This window comes from Zea mays, chromosome 8 (genome assembly GCF_902167145.1).
Source record: "Zea mays cultivar B73 chromosome 8, Zm-B73-REFERENCE-NAM-5.0, whole genome shotgun sequence".
In the NCBI taxonomy this organism is placed as follows: Eukaryota; Viridiplantae; Streptophyta; class Magnoliopsida; order Poales; family Poaceae; genus Zea; species Zea mays.
This window is the reverse complement of record NC_050103.1, coordinates 10,396,045-10,412,861: the sequence shown is the minus strand read 5'-3', so window position 1 is coordinate 10,412,861 and position 16,817 is coordinate 10,396,045. Positions and strand designations below refer to the sequence as shown.

General features: G+C 44.9%; 1 protein-coding gene across 3 annotated transcripts; it reads left to right on the top strand.

Moving 5' to 3' along the window:
* Window positions 1-12,523: 12,523 nt before the first annotated feature.
* On the top strand, window positions 12,524-16,211 carry LOC103634770 (beta-1,2-xylosyltransferase XYXT1). Of its 3 annotated transcripts, none has more exons than XM_008657360.3 (4): window positions 12,524-12,844; window positions 12,995-13,051; window positions 14,086-14,130; window positions 14,965-16,211. In XM_008657360.3, exons 1-4 carry the CDS (start codon window positions 12,700-12,702, stop codon window positions 16,116-16,118), a joined length of 1,401 nt encoding a protein of 466 aa, XP_008655582.1. In that variant the 5' UTR covers window positions 12,524-12,699; the 3' UTR covers window positions 16,119-16,211. The 3 variants fall into 3 exon arrangements, with proteins under 3 accessions (XP_008655582.1, XP_008655581.1, XP_008655583.1); XM_008657359.3 differs by having other exon boundaries at window positions 14,074-14,130; XM_008657361.3 differs by lacking the exon at window positions 14,086-14,130.
* The last annotated feature ends 606 nt before the right edge of the window (window positions 16,212-16,817 follow it).

Below are 16,817 nucleotides of genomic sequence, written 5' to 3'. Positions count from 1 at the left end.
TTAGCGTATGCATGTGTGCTAGATTTCAATCCGATCCTATGGAATGTCACTTAGTGGCGGTGAAGCGAATTCTTAGATATTTGGTTGCTACGCCTTGCTTCGGGCTCTGGTATCCAAAAGGGTCTACCTTTGACTTGGTTGGATACTCAGACTCCGACTATGCTGGATGTAAGGTCGATAGGAAGAGTACATCGGGGACGTGCCAATTCTTAGGAAGGTCCCTGGTGTCGTGGAACTCTAAGAAACAAACTTCCGTTGCCCTATCCACCGCTGAGGCCGAGTATGTTGCCGCAGGACAGTGTTGCGCGCAACTACTTTGGATGAGGCAAACCCTTCGGGACTTTGGATACAATCTGAGCAAAGTCCCACTCCTATGTGATAATGAGAGTGCTATCCGCATGGCGGAAAATCCTGTTGAACACAGCCGCACAAAGCACATAGACATCCGACATCACTTTTTGAGAGACCACCAGCAAAAGGGAGATATCGAAGTGTTTCATGTTAGCACCGAGAACCAGCTAGCCGATATCTTTACCAAGCCTCTAGATGAGAAGACCTTTTGCAGGCTGCGTAGTGAGCTAAATGTCTTAGATTCGCGGAACTTGGATTGAATTGTAGCATACATATGTTTATGCCTTTGATCATGTTCATTCTGCATTTTGTTGCTTATTGTGGTGCTCAAGTTGTACAAACATTCCCTAGACCTCACAAGTCCTTGTGTAAGTGATGCACATATTTAGGGGGAGTTGTGTTACAACTTGACCCTTTGAGACTAACCATATGCTTGAGTTTACTTGATTTAGTCTCGAAGGAGAATTGAAAGGGAAAAGGTGGACTTGGACCATGAAAGACTTCCACTGCACTCCGATGAGAGGGTAACTTATTCCAAGTTCATCTCATGAACTCTTATTGCCATTTGCTCTTATTTGAAGATTTTGGTGAGGCAATGGGGTTATCGGGCCAAGATTGATCCCGTTTTGGTGCTTGATGCCAAAGGGGGAGAAAATAAAGGCCAAAGTGATAAATGGATCAGCTACCACTTGAGAAATTTTGAAAATAGTAGAATAGAGCTTTTGGTTTGTCAAAACTCTTGCATTATCTCTTTTGTCAAAAGTTGGCCTCTTGTGGGGAGAAGTGTTGATTATGGGAAATAGGGGGAGTTTTTGAAATCTTTGATCAATCTCTTTTGGAATGACTCTCTTTATGCTTCAACATGTGTGTTTGACTTAGAGATAGAGATTTGAGTTTGATTTGCAAAAACAAACCAAGTGGTGGCAAAGGATGATCCATATATGCCAAAAATGAATCAAAATAAATTTGAGTTTTATTTGAAGTGATATTGCACTTGTTCTAGTTGCTTTATGTTGTGTTGGCATAAATCACCAAAAAGGGGGAGATTGAAAGGGAAATGTGCCCTTGGGCCATTTCTAAGTATTTTGGTGATTGAGTGCCAACACAAGTGCTTAAATGTGAATTCATGCTTATGGATGGACAAAGTGCAAAACAAGAGCAAAGGTATGTTTCTAAGTCTTAGTACATTTGTTTTGTGTACTAATATACTTGTCTAAGTATTAGAAACAGAAAGAAGAAGAAAAGAAAAGAGTTGGATGTGTACAGCCAAAAGGCTGTTTCGGTCTGGGGCACCGGACTGTCCGGTGGTGCACCGGACAGTGTCCGGTGCGCCAGGCTGCCTCGAGCGAAGTGGCCGCTCTCGGGAATTTGCCGACGGCGTACGGCTAAAATTCACCGGACTGTCCGGTGTGCACCGGACTGTCCGGTGAGCCAACGGTCGGCCGGGCCAACTGTCGACCGCGCGATCTGCGCGGGACACGTGGCCGAGCCAACGGCTAGAAGATGGCACCGGACTGTCCGGTGTGCACCGGACATGTCCGGTGCGCCAACGGCTCCAAGTCTGCCAACGGTCGGCTTCGCTATTTAAGGAAGGAAATCGGGCACCGGACAGTGTCCGGTGTGCACCGGACTGTCCGGTGCGCCAGACGACAGAAGGCAAGAATGGCCTTCTAGATTTGATCTCAACGGCTCCTAGCTGCCTTGGGGCTATAAAAGGGACCCCTAGGCGCATGGAGGAGAACACCAAGCAACCTTAGAGCATTCTTGATCATCCACACTCAGTCTTTGCGCATTTGTTTGTCATTCTCAGTGATTCGAGCTCCGTTCTAGTGAGAACTTTGAGATAGTCTTTTGAGCTCGATTCTTGGCCGTGTGTGTGCACATTTTGCTGTGGATTTGTGTGTGTTGCTTCCCTCCCTTACTCCGTGTTTCTTTGTGAACTTCAAGTGTAAGGGCGAGAGACTCCAAGTTGTGGAGATTCCTCGCAAACGGGATTGAGAAAAAGCAAGCAAAACACCGTGGTATTCAAGTGGGTCTTTGGACCGCTTGAGAGGGGTTGATTGCAACCCTCGTCCGTTGGGACGCCACAACGTGGAGTAGGCAAGCGTTGGTCTTGGCCGAACCACGGGATAACCACCGTGCCATCTCTGTGATTGATTTATTGTGGTTATTGTGTTTTGACTCCTCTCTAGCCACTTGGCAATTATTGTGCTAACGATTAACCAAGTTTTGTGGCTTAAGTTTTCAAGGCTCACAGGATCACCTATTCACCCCCCCTCTAGGTGCTCTCAAGAGCGCAAAGGAAATTTGGGACGTGCTCAAGACCGCGCACGAAGGAGACGAGGTGACCAAGATCACCAAGCGGGAGACGATCGAGGGGAAGCTCGGTCACTTCATGCTTCACCAAGGAGAGGATCTGCAAGCCATGTACAACCGCTTGAAGACCTTGGTGAACCGAGTGCGCAACCTCGGGAGCACCAAATGGGATGACCATGAGATGGTCAAGGTTATTCTTAGATCCCTCGTTTTTCTTAACCCTACGCAAGTTCAATTAATTCGAGGTGATCCTAGATACACGCTAATGTCTTCCGAGGAGGTTATAGGGAAGTTTGTAAGCTTTGAGCTAATGATCAAAGGCTCAAAGAAAATCATCGAGCAAGGCTCCTCCTCCATGCCCGAGGCACAACCCGTTGCATTCAAGGCAACAGAGGAGAAGAAGGAAGAGTCTACATCAAGTAGGCTCCCCATCGACGCCTTAAAGCTCGACAATGAGGAGATGGCTTTAATCATCACAAGCTTTCGACAAATCCTCAAGCAAAGGAGGGGGAAGGATTACAAGCCCCGCTCCAAGAAGGTTTGCTACAAATGTGGTAAGCCCGGTCACTTTATAGCAAAATGTCCTATTTCTAGTGATAGTGACAGGGGCGACGACAAAAAGGGGAGAAGAAAGGAAAAGAAGAGGTACCACAAAAAGAAGGGCGGCGATGCCCATGTGTGCCACGAGTGGGACTCCGATGAGAGCTCCACCGATTCCTCCTCCGACGAGGATGCCGCCAACATCGCCGTCAACAAGGGACTTCTCTTCCCCAATGTCGGCCACAAGTGCCTCATGGCAAAGGACGGCAAAAAGAAGAAGGTTAAATCCAAATCCTCCTCTAAATATGCAACCTCTAGTGATGAGAATAATTATAGTGATAATGAGGACAATTTGCTTACTCTTTTTGTCGATCTTAACATGCAACAAAAGAAAAAATGAATGAATTAATTAGTGCTATTCATGAGAAGGATGACCTCTTGGATAGCCAAGAGGACTTCCTAATTAAGGAAAACAAGAAGCATTTAAGGTTAAGAATGCTTATGCTCTAGAAGTAGAGAAATGTGAAAAATTATCTAGTGAGCTGAGCACTTGCCATGATTTGATTGCAACCTTAGGAATGGGAATGCTAGATTAATTGCTAAGGTTGATTCAAATGTATGCGATGATTCATATGCCAATCTTAGAAATGATCATGCTATTTCTATTGCTAAGATTGAAAAATTAAATGTCTCTCTTGCTAGCCTTAGAGATGAAAATGAAAAACTAATTGCTAAGGCCAATGAATTAGATGTTTGCAATGCTTCCATTTCCGATCTTAGAAGTGAAAATGACATTTTGCATGCTAAGATTGTTGAACTAAAAACTTGCAAACCCTCTACATCTACCGTTGAGCATGTTTCTATTTGCACTAAATGTAGAGATGTTGACATTGATGCTATTCATGATCACATGGTCTTAATTAAACAACAAAATGATCATATAGCAAAATTAGATGCTAAAATTGTCGAGGATGAGCTTGAAAATGAAAATTTTAAATTTGCTCATAGTATGCTTTATAGTGGGAGACGCACTGGCATCAAGGATGGCATTGGCTTCCAAAGGGGAGACAATGTCAAACTTAATGCTCCTCCTAAAAGATTATCTAACTTTGTTAAGGGCAAGGCTCCCATGCCTCAGGATAACGAGGGTTACATTTTGTACCCTGCCGGTTATCCCGAGCATAAGATTAGGAGAATTCATTCTAGGAAGTCTCACTCTGGCCCTAATCATGCTTTTATGTATAAGGGTGAGACATCTAGATCTAGGCAATCAACTCGTGCCAAATTGCCTAAGAAGAAAACTCCTAGTGCATCAAATGAACCTAGCATTTCAATTAAAACTTTTGATGCATCTTATGTTTTGACTAACAAATCCGGCAAAGTAGTTGCCAAGTATGTTGGGGACAAACACAAGGGATCAAAGACTTGTGTTTGGGTACCCAAAGTTCTTGTATCTAATGTCAAAGGACCCAAAACTGTTTGGGTACCTAAAATCAAGAACTAAACTTGTTTTGTAGGTTTATGCATCCGGGGCTCAAGTTGGATCATCGACAGCGGGTGCACAAACCACATGACTGGGGAGAAAAGAATGTTCTCCTCCTACGAGAAAAACCAAGATCCCCAACGAGCTATCACATTCGGGGATGGAAATCAAGGTTTGGTCAAAGGATTGTGTAAAATTGCTATATCACCTGACCATTCTATTTCCAATGTTTTTCTTGTAGATTCTTTAGACTACAACTTGCTTTCTGTTTCCCAATTGTGTAAAATGGGTTACAACTGTCTTTTCACAGATACAGGTGTTACTATCTTTAGAAGAAGTGATGATTCAGTAGCTTTTAAGGGAGTATTAGAGGGTCAGCTATATTTAGTTGATTTCAATAGAGCTAAACTCGATACTTGCTTAATTGCTAAGACTAACATGGGTTGGCTCTGGCATCGCCGACTACCCCATGTTGGGATGAAGAATCTTCACAAGCTTCTAAAGGGAGAGCACATTTTGGGACTAACAAATGTGCATTTTGAGAAAGACAAGATCTATAGCGCATGCCAAGCAGGGAAGCAAGTTGGCGTTCATCATCCACATAAGAACATCTTGACGACTGACAGGCCACTCGAGCTCCTCCACATGGACCTATTCGGCCCGATCGCTTACATAAGCATCGGCGAGAGTAAGTACTGTCTAGTTATTGTGGATGACTATTCTCGCATCACTTGGGTATTCTTTTTACAGGAAAAATCTCAAACCCAAGAGACCTTAAAGGGATTCTTGAGACGAGCTCAAAATGAGTTCGGCTTAAGGATCAAGAAAATTAGAAGCGATAATGGGACGGAGTTCAAGAACTCACAAATATAAGGCTTTCTTGAGGAAGAGGGCATCAAGCATGAGTTCTCTTCTCCCTACATGCCACAACAAAATGGTGTAGTGGAGAGGAAGAATAGAACTCTATTGGATATGGCAAGGACCATGCTTGATGAGTACAAGACTTTGGATCGGTTTTGGGCCAAGGCGGTCAACACCGCTTGCTACGCCATCAACCGGTTGTATCTACACCGAATCCTCAAGAAGACATCATACGAACTCCTCACCGGTAAAAAGCCCAATGTTTCATATTTTAGAGTCTTTGGTAGCAAATGCTTTATTCTTGTCAAAAGAGGTAGAAAATCCAAATTTGCTCCTAAGGCTGTAGAAGGCTTTTTACTAGGATATGATTCAAACACAAGGGCATATAGAGTCTTTAACAAGTCCACTAGACTAGTTGAAGTTTCTTGTGACATTGTGTTTGATGAGACTAACGGCTCCCAAGTGGAGCAAGTTGATCTTGATGAATTAGATGATGAAGAGGCTCCGTGCGTCGCGCTAAGGAACATGTCCATTGGGGATGTGTGTCCTAAGGAATCCGAAGAGCCCATTCAAGCACAAGATCAACCATCCTCCTCCATGCAAGCATCTCCACCAACTCAAGATGAGGATGAGGCTCAAGATGATGAAGAAGATGACCAAGAAGATGAGCCACCTCAAGACGACGACAATGATCAAGGGGGAGATGCAAATGATCAAGACAAGGAGGATGAACAAGTTCCAAGGACGCCACACCCAAGAGTCCACCAAGCAATCCAACGAGATCACCCCATGAACACCATACTCAGCGACATTCATAAGGGGGTTACTAGATCTCGTGTTGCACATTTTTGTGAGCATTACTCTTTTGTTTCCTCTATTGAGCCACACAGGATAGAGGAAGCACTTCAAGATTCAGATTGGGTGATGGCGATGCAAGAGGAGCTCAACAACTTCATGAGGAATGAGGTATGGCACTTAGTGCCACGTCCTAACCAAAATGTTGTAGGAACCAAGTGGGTCTTCCGCAACAAGCAAGATGAGCATGGTGTGGTGACAAGGAACAAAGCCCGACTTATGGCCAAGGGATATTCACAAGTCGAAGGTTTGGATTTCGGTAAAACCTATGCACCCATAGCTAGGCTTGAATCAATTCGCATTTTACTTGCCTATGCTACTTACCATGGCTTTAAGCTTTATCAAATGGACGTGAAAAGTGCCTTCCTCAATGGACCAATCAAGGAAGAGGTCTATGTTGAGCAACCTCCCGGCTTTGAAGACAGTGAGTATCCTAACCATGTTTATAGACTCTCTAAGGCGTTTTATGGGCTCAAGCAAGCCCCAAGAGCATGGTATGAATGCCTAAGAGATTTTCTTATTGCTAATGGATTCAAAGTCGGAAAAGCCGATCCTACACTCTTTACTTAAACACTTGTAAATGATTTGTTTGTATGCCAAATTTATGTTGATGATATCATATTTGGGTCTACTAACGCACGGGAGGCCGATGGAAACAACAAAATTTCTTGCAGAAAAGTGGTGGCCGAGAAGACTCCTGATGGAGGGGAGACACTGAAGGTGACAATCACAAACTTCGGCACTGGAGGGCAAGCACATACAAGGGGACATGCACGAGAACCCATACTACGCATCACAGACGGTCCGGTGCCTAGGCGCGGATGGTCCGTAACATCATCGGACGGTCCGGAGCGTTCCAGCGGACGGTCTGGCAACGACGAAGAGCCACAACGACCACGTACCTTCAAACCACGACGACCAGAAATAGGTATGTGGAAAACTAACACGTTCAAGGCAACTGGTCGATTGGTAAAATCCAGTCCGACCTTTGATCAATTATTGTCTAAATATGTGAAAAGGAAGGCCGGCCCCAACGACCGGCCACCAAAGCGACCTCACTTACCCACCCAGGTGCGACAGCAGGTTAGGCCGATTGGACCACCACATCAATCGGAAAGGACAGGAGGTCATAATGTTCAATTAAGACCTTACATACCTGCGTGGACACCTCCACCCCTATATCCACCTATGCCATATCCATACACATACATACCTCTACCATATGTCCCAAATCAAATGTGGGGCATGCCACCATACCCATTTGGGATGCCATAGTACCCCGCTTGGGGGGCACCCCAAACATCTGTATTCAATAGGTTGACACCTCCAGCATAAGACCGATTGAGAGCCCCTCAATCTAGTCCACGAGCATAGGCCCAGCAAGATTGCCGAATAACTCGGCCCCAAAGGCTGACTAATCCGACAGGGGGCATACAGCTACAACCTCCAACGACGTACCAACACCCATGGAGGAAGATGACCTGCAAGGAGAAGACCTGGTCGACTACGGAAGTATGCCAGAACACTTAGAAAATTAGGAAAAGCAAGGTGACGAATTGGTCAGGATCAGTATGACGCTCGACGGTGTTGGGACTGACAGTTCGATCAAAGCTAAAGGGGTCACGTCCGTTGAGTCAACCATCGAGACCAAGCCACTGCGTACCATCCTAGTAAGTGGCAAGATGCCTAAGAAAATCGATGTGATCACATCGAGTCAGTTGCTTTTAGTTTGCTCAGCTCCACCAAAAGGCAGGGGGGCATATGTTGAGCACCAATTTGAGCGGCGGACGGTTCGGCCCTGAGGCCGGACGGTCCGCGATCCAAACGGTCCGCGCCTATGGGCTGGACGGTCCGCGCGTGCGCAGAGCAGATTAGGGTTTCGAGTTTTGTGCTACGGTTGTTAGCTAGATTCGTGGAATTAGCTCGGGAAATTAGTTTGTAAAGGGTCTAGCCCCCCTTCTCTATAAATAGAGAGGTATACGACCGATTTGTAATCATCAATCGAATCAATAACGCTTTTATCTCTCATTTATTTCTTGTACAATTAGGAGTAGTTCTATCTAGTTCTATTTTAGCCTCTCAATCCCCAAATTCTCGGCTTCTCTTTGACTCTACGTCGATTAGAGGAGTCTAGGTCGGTCCGCTCGAGCCTAGACAACACCTAGGATCTCTGCTCCCCGATGGGGTCCCTCCCAGGAGCGAGATCCAGGTGCCGCCGGTGACCTTCACCGCCCCCTGTGCACGCGCGGACCGTCCGGCCCTAGGGCGCGGACCATCCGATCATCAGGCAGGAAACCCTAGCCTCGCGCCAGGCCACGGACCGTCCGGCCCCTGGCCACGGACCGTCCGCGCCTGTGCAGAGAGCACCATCGCTGGTTCTTGTTGAGTGTTTGGCACCCGAAAAAGGCACCAACAAGCTCTACCTATCGACCTTCAATGTAGGTTCATTTGGACCTCTAATGCTAGCCTCGTGTTCGTATCTTCGAGGACCTTTGCACCAACTAGGTCCTTTGCTTGCGACTCCTACGACAACAGAAGTCACATAAAGGAATTAACATCGGTCAGTCAACCTTCAAGCATGAGGCTTCACCCCTAGCAGTCGTCCCTTTGAAGGTGAGGTTTGATGTAGACGAGCTTGATCCTTGAATTTTGTTGCTTGCCTTGTGCCCCCGAGGGTTCACTTCCATAAGATTGTTTGTATTAGGTCTGCTCTGCATTCACTTCGGACGCGTGAGCAAGTGGCTGGCCTTCTCAATGTGGTGTAGTCATGGCAGAAGTTGGAACATTGCCTTATCTATACTAGTCTATTAAGAACCTAACGTCAGCGTCCACACCCTACCCATGCCCCGCGTCAGTCGCGTTCGCACGCCCCCGCCCCTACCCCCACGTCCGCACTCTGATCCACGCACGCTCGCGGATCTCCCGACTGGAATTGATGTGTCTCATACTCTCTCTCCCCCGCCGCGCTCCTCCGCCCCCTCTCCTACGCTCTCCCTCACGGCATCCTCCACGCGTGTGCTCCCAACAGTTACCTCACAAAGATAGATCTTGTTTAAATGAGGTAACCAGTCTACCACGCCGCTTCAAGAACATAGATATGCACATATAATAAGCTTTTAACGAATAATTTGTGTTTCGTTGCAACGCACATGCACCATACTGGTCGATTATATAAGGGGCATTTTGGGGAGTAAACGGAGGCAACTATAGTCGCTTTAATTGCGGTTAGATTTTCTGTTTGCTTTTTGCTTAGCCTTCCTTTTTGGTGGGGGTGTCTTTTTTTTGGTGTAGTCGAGTGACGAATCCAGGAATTAAAAACGGGCTAGACCAGATTATGCTGTGAGCCTCCACGCATGTGCTCCCAACAGTTACCTCACAAAGATAGATCTTGTTTAAATGAGGTAACCAGTCTACCACGCCGCTTCAAGAACATAGATATGCACATATAATAAGCTTTTAACGAATAATTTGTGTTTCGTTGCAACGCACGTGCACCATACTGGTCGACTATATAAGGGGCATTTAGGGGAGTAAACGGAGGCAACTATAGTCGCTTTAATTGCGGCTAGATTTTCTGTTTGCTTTTCGCTTAGCCTTCCTTTTTGGTGGGGTGTCTTTTTTTGGTGTAGTTGAGTGACGGATCCAGGAATTAAAAACAGGCTAGATTATGCTGTGATCCTCCACGCGTGTGCTTCCAACAGTTACCTCATAAAGATAGATCTTGTTTAAATGAGGTAACCAGTCTACCACGCCGCTTCAAGAACATAGATATGCACATATAATAAGCTTTTAACGAATAATTTATGTTTCGTTGCAACGCATGTGCACCATACTGGTCGACTATATAAGGGGTATTTAGGGGAGTAAACGGAGGCAACTATAGTCGCTTTAATTGCGGTTAGATTTTCTGTTTGCTTTTCACTTAGCCTTCCTTTTTGGTGGGGGTGTCTTTTTTTGGTGCAGTCGAGTGACGGATCCAGGAATTAAAAACAGGCTAGACCAGATTATGTTGTGATCCTCCACACGTGTGCTCCCAACATTTACCTCACAAAGATAGATCTTGTCTAAATGAGGTAACCAGTCTACCACGCCGCTTCAAGAACATAGATATGCACATATAATAGGCTTTTAACGAATATCGTGTTTCGTTGCAATGCACGTGCACCATACTGGTTGACTATATAAGGGGCATGTAGGGGAGTAAACGGAGGCAACTATAGTCGCTTTAATTGCGGTTAGATTTTCTATTTGCTTTTCGCTTAGCCTTCCTTTTCGGTGGGGTGTCTTTTTTTTTTGGTGTAGTCGAGTGACGGATCCAGGAATTAAAAACAGGCTAGACCAGATTATGCTGTGATCCTCCACACGTGTGCTTCCAACAGTTACCTCACAAAGATAGATCTTGTTTAAATGAGGTAGCCAGTCTACCATGCCGCTTCAAGAACATAGATATGCACATATAATAAGCTTTTAACGAATAATTTGTGTTTCGTTGCAACTCACATGCACCATACTGGTCGGTTATATAAGGGGCATTTAGGGGAGTAAACGGAGACAACTATAGTCGCTTTAATTGTGGTTAGATTTTCTGTTTGCTTTTCACTTAGCCTTCCTTTTTGGTGGGGGTGTCTTTTTTTGTGTAGTCGAGTGACGGATCCAAGAATTAAAAACAGGTTAGACCAGATTATGTTGTGATCCTCCACGCGTGTGCTCGCACCCTGTGCTTCTTGTTTATGCATAATACTTATATGCTCTTGTCCATTGCAGCCAGCGATCCAGCCTAGGCCACCGCCTGGGTGGTGAGTCCACCCATGATGCCGTCCTTGGCATTCTTGAAAACTTGCTCTACATACGAAACATTGGGCATTTATGTAACCTTTGTTATTCCCAAAACGATTGTCTGATAATTGTTCATCTAAAGGAAAAAATACTCGAGCCTCAAGTACAAGTACCTCGTAATCACGAACAGAGAACTTTTTTTGAAGGACAAAGAGTTTGTTCTATTTGAAGGTCTTTGATACTCGTGCCCCAACTACAAGTACCATCTTTTGTTGCCGTCTTTAAATCTTTATTTTTTGGAATAAATAACATTCACAATTGAATGGTTAAGGCATGTACAACCTCCTTTATTACGATGTACAAGATACATATTTTCCGCTCAGAGCTCGTCTCTACATGATTTTCCATACATATTGGGTGTGTTTGGTTTGAGGAATGAAGTGATCCATCTTTTTCTCACTCCTCACATTTTATTTGGTTTGTTGAATAAAATAAGTTGATCCATCGCCACCTCATTCCTTATAAGCTAATAATTAGTATATACATGAGGAGTGGGTTGATTCCACCAAAATTGGTGGAATAAACTTATGATGCATTACCTAAACTATTATATCGATGGGCTGAAAGGTAGGCTACAAGGATCCTTACAGTGAGGAGCCAACTATATTATTAAATTTGCTCTTAGTTGTCTCTTGTACTTATAAAATCTTTCTGTGTGTATATGCCATTATACGTAACCAGAACAAGAGAACAGATCTTTAATCTTTGTTAAAATCCTTGTTCGAACGTTCTGAAATAGCACACATTACCTTGCCAGTTGCCACTGCCGACTGACAACATATATACTCCCTCCGGTTTCCTATTAGTTGTCGTTTTGGATAAGGTTCGAGTCAAACTTATAAAATTTTGACTAGAAATAACTATTTTGTTATTTAGTTTTGGAACCTAATATTTATATGCGCCAATTTGTCATAAAAAGTACTTTTATAAAAGTATAAATGTATTAAGAGTTCATTTGTATTTTAACAAAAAACATTGGTCAAAGTTATATTTTGGAGACCGTGTCGTTGTCCTAAATGACAACTAATAGGAAACCGGAGGGAGTACATGCATGTTGCTAAATTCCTATAAGCATCAGTTTCTAGGGGACCAAAAAAAATCGCGATGAATGACAGTACCATACTACCATACGTCCATACCTTCGTTTAACGTGCGCATTTATTATTGGTATTATTTTCAGAGTATAATATTTACACAATCAGAAGCTGGTACTAGACTACTGGTAGTACCGTAGTAGGAGTAGTAGTATAGCTGTGTATATAGTCAACCACTTAGACACTTAATCTCCCTCCACGAGATTAGCCTCGAGCGCAGCATTGGCTAATGCAAAATATTACAATCCACAAGCAATAGCAAGGGTATGATACTACTGTTGAACGAGCGCCAGCTTCTTCAAAAGCAAGAAAGCCAGCAGCAGAGAGGAGAGAGCGGCGCGCGGCGACGGCGGCGAAGTTCCGATGCGCGGCGGCGGCGAGGCAAAGCCGGGGAAGAGCCAAAAGAGCTCGGCGCAGAGGCACCTCAACGCCGGCTTCGTCGTCGTCGGGCTTCTCATGCTCCTCGCCTACCTCGTCGCTCAGCACTTCGTGGTCGGCTCCCGCCATGGTACGTAATAATAACGAATCCTTCGTTTCACCTCACCGAGTCGCCGGAGTTCTGTGCAGATATTTGTGCTCCAACTCCAAGTATGATATTTCGCAGAGCTTACTCCTCAGTCCTCACCCACAAACCCTATTCTTATTAATTAACGTGCAGTTGTCATTACGGAGGCACAAGTGATCATGGACAATGTAAAGGCGCCGGATGAAACAGGTAAAAACGCTACTTGTGCTGTTGTTTGTTACAATTTGCGTGTTCATTTCTTTCAGATGGATCGAGCATATCCAGGCTCATCGTGAAAAGGGAAAAAAAACAAAACGAGCATGACAGTTTTTCCAAGTCAATACATCGGGAAGAGTGGATACTGTCCCCGTACTAACAATATACTTGAATCATGTGACCTTCGATCGTGGCTAATAAACCTATGCACCATTCATTAGGGTAGTGTTTGGTTCTGAGCCAGTTAAGGTCTGGTTCGGTTAATCCCGTTACCTATGTATTGGACGTGATTAAAAAAAATTAAGAAGGAGTTTGATTTACTTAGGATTTAAACTCATCCAATCTCACTTAATCTACATGAATTGAGAGCTAATCGAACAAGTCCTGATATAGAGCGGCTTCAATACTAGTGAGTAGCTCTGTACGGGAGATTTGAAAGAGTCAGATGGTTCAACATTTACACACAATTTTCCCTTTTTAGAGTCATTCTATTTTACCATACTTCGGAACCAAACACTATATAGCAGTTGTCATTTGTCACCTGCTCACTGATGTGTCTAGATATTGGCCCGACCGAGCTACGTGGACAGTTGGTTGATCCTTTGGTGTATATTTCTAAAAAATCAGCTAGCTCACTGTTCTCGTAACTTTTATTACGTATCTAAATATACATTATATTTTGATACATATACTTAAAAATTAATGTCTAGAAAAGTCAGAATGATTTATAATTTATAGAGACAATACTTATAAGTGATACTACCGGAATCATGAGAGTATTTCTAGCATCTTTAAGGGCTTGTTTGAGAGCGATTGACTATGTCCAACAATTCATCCATATGATCATATAAAACACTATTTTGCATTGTAGATTATATTGTTTCGTATAGTGGATTTTAAATATGGGTATATAGAGATAACCTTATCAGACTGATATATATATATATATATATATATATATATATATATATATATATATATATATATATATATATCTTCCTGCTTAAAATTTGCAGTGGTCATTGCAGAAGCACAACGAATCATGGATAATACCAAAATTCCCAGTGAAACAGGTAATTAAGCACCGCTGTGATCATATTTGTTTTTTCTCGAATCATGATCAGCCTCCCATGTATTAAGCTCCGCCCTAGCTTATTAGGCTATATATGGCGGCACTCACACACAGTGGACTTGCCCTCTCTCTACGCCTTCCTTCCCTGTGTAAACTCTGTTGGATAATGAATTGATGTAAAATCTTTATAGTTTTTATTATACTTTTTAAGGAGATTTATATGCATCTCGTAGCAATTAATAGGGTAAACTCTGTTGGATTCTCTAATTAGTACCCTCCATTCTAAATTACAGTCATTCTAAATATATTGTAGGAGTCAAATGATCTTAAGGTTAACCAAAATCAAAAAAAAAATTATGAAGGTTTCTGATATCAAACAATTGTACTATAAAAATATAATCCATAAAAATCTAATGATATTCATTTTATATCATAAAATATCATTATTTTATTATGTAAATTAGTAAGATGTAAAACGCTTTGACTCTCGTCTAAAGCTCATCGTAACAAGGGTAAAAGAAAATGGTTAAAACGTCGTGAAAGAAATGATTAGAGTATAGGACTATAGGCTCGAAGTCAATACATGGGAAACAGTGAATACTCTCTCCCATGTAATATCATATTTCATTCATCTGATCTTCGTCGTGACCAATAAAAATAAATAAATAACAGCTGTTTTTTATGCGATTAAGTATTTGATTTGAGGCAAATTTGCTTACAATGCTGGCCGATTAGCATGAACGGTAAGAATTAGGAAAACGTAAGGGCAAGTCGATGAATGAAGCTGAAAGAACATGATGTGAAATCTTTTACTACTTTCCTTGGCGTGCAACAGAGAATGGCAAGGTGGTGTGTAACATGGAGGGCCGCTCGGACACCTGCGAAGTCGACGGCGACGTCCGCACCAACGGCACGGCCCTGTCAGTGACACTCGTGCCGGCGAGCCGGTCGGAGCGCCACGAGTGGATGATCCGGCCGTACTCGCGCAGGTTCGCCAGCGTCAGGAAGGTGACGGTGACGCAGCTGCAGGACCGGGCAGACGCGGCGCCGTGCGCGGTGACCCACGACGTGCCGGCCGTCCTGTTCGCGATCGGCGGGTACGCGGGCAACTACTGGCACGACTACGCCGACATCCTGGTGCCGCTGTTCGTCGCGTCGCGGCGGTACAACGGCGAGGTCAAGTTCCTGATCAGCAACATCCGGTTCCAGCCCCGGTGGCTGGCCAAGTACAAGGCGTTCCTGCAGGGGCTGTCCTTGTACGACGCGGTGGACATGGACGGCGACGCGCAGGTGCGGTGCTTCCCGCACGTCACGGTGGGGCTCCGCCTGGACAAGGAGTTCAGCATCGTCCCCGAACTGGTGCCGGGAGGCCGCCGCCTCTCCATGGCGGACTTCACGCGGTTCCTGCGAGAGACCTACGCGCTCCCGCGCGGCTCGGCGGCGAGCCGGGACCGGGAGCAGCCGCACAAGAAGCCTCGGCTGCTGCTGATCCACCGGGGCCACTACCGCCGGATCACGAACGAGCCGGAGGTGGCGCGGGCGGCGGAGGCGGCGGGGTTCGAGGCGGTGGTGGCGGAGCTGCGCGGCGACGCGACGGAAGCGGAGCAGGCGCGGGTGGTGAACTCGTTCGACGTGGTGCTGGGCGTGCACGGGGCCGGGCTGACGAACGCGGTGTTCCTGCCGCCGGGCGGGGTGCTCATCCAGGTGGTGCCGTACGGGAAGATGGAGTACATCGCGAGGGCGGAGTTCAGCGAGCCCGCCACGGACATGGGGCTCAAGTACCTTGACTACAGCGTGAGCGCGGAGGAGAGCTCGCTGATGGAGACGCTGGGGCCGGAGCACCCGGCGGTCAAGGACCCCGACTCCGTCCACCGCAGCGGCTGGGACCAGGTTTTCGAGCTGTACCTCGCCAAGCAGAACGTCCGCATCAACGTCACCCGCTTCGCGCCGACGCTGGCGCAGGCGCTCGACCACCTACGCCAGCAGTAGGGGCAGGGACGGATACGCCAACGCCATTGCCATTTTCTTTTCGTATGCACTGTACTAGATACTACTTGAGTACAATACACTCTATTATAGTTTTGTTGATGACCAAAATTGACCAAGAGTCTTTTGTGACGATATTCAAAGTATTAAAATAATCATAAAAACACACTTAAGTACTCCCTCCCATTATTTTTTTATTTATCGTGTTTTAGTTCAAAAATAAACTAGCGAGTGACAAATATTTGAGAACGAATTTAGTATCATAGTTAGAAGCCAAGAGGTAGAAAAGGGAGAAAATGCATCGTCCACAAAAAACTGCTTAACAAGTTTATCTTTAGGTCATCTCCAGTAAAGTGCGCATAAAGCACTGTTTTATATTGTAAACTACACTATTTATAGAATATAGTTTTAAAATAGAGAGTAAGATATAGAGACAGCTAGAGATAGTCTTAGAATTTGTTTGGTTCTGCTTTTCCTACCTGCTTTTGCTTTAAAAAAGTAGAAGCTAAACCAAATAGGTCCAATTTGCAATCACTTTTCCCACCACAACCTGCTTTTTACGGTAGAAATCTCACAGCAGGTATGGGGCTGCATTTGCTGCGTTGAGGGTAAACCAAAGTTCGACAAATTACCCATTGCCATCGGTTATGTACGTACTAGTTCGTTTTTTTTCCTATCTTCCCTCGGTTCGTCACCCGGCAA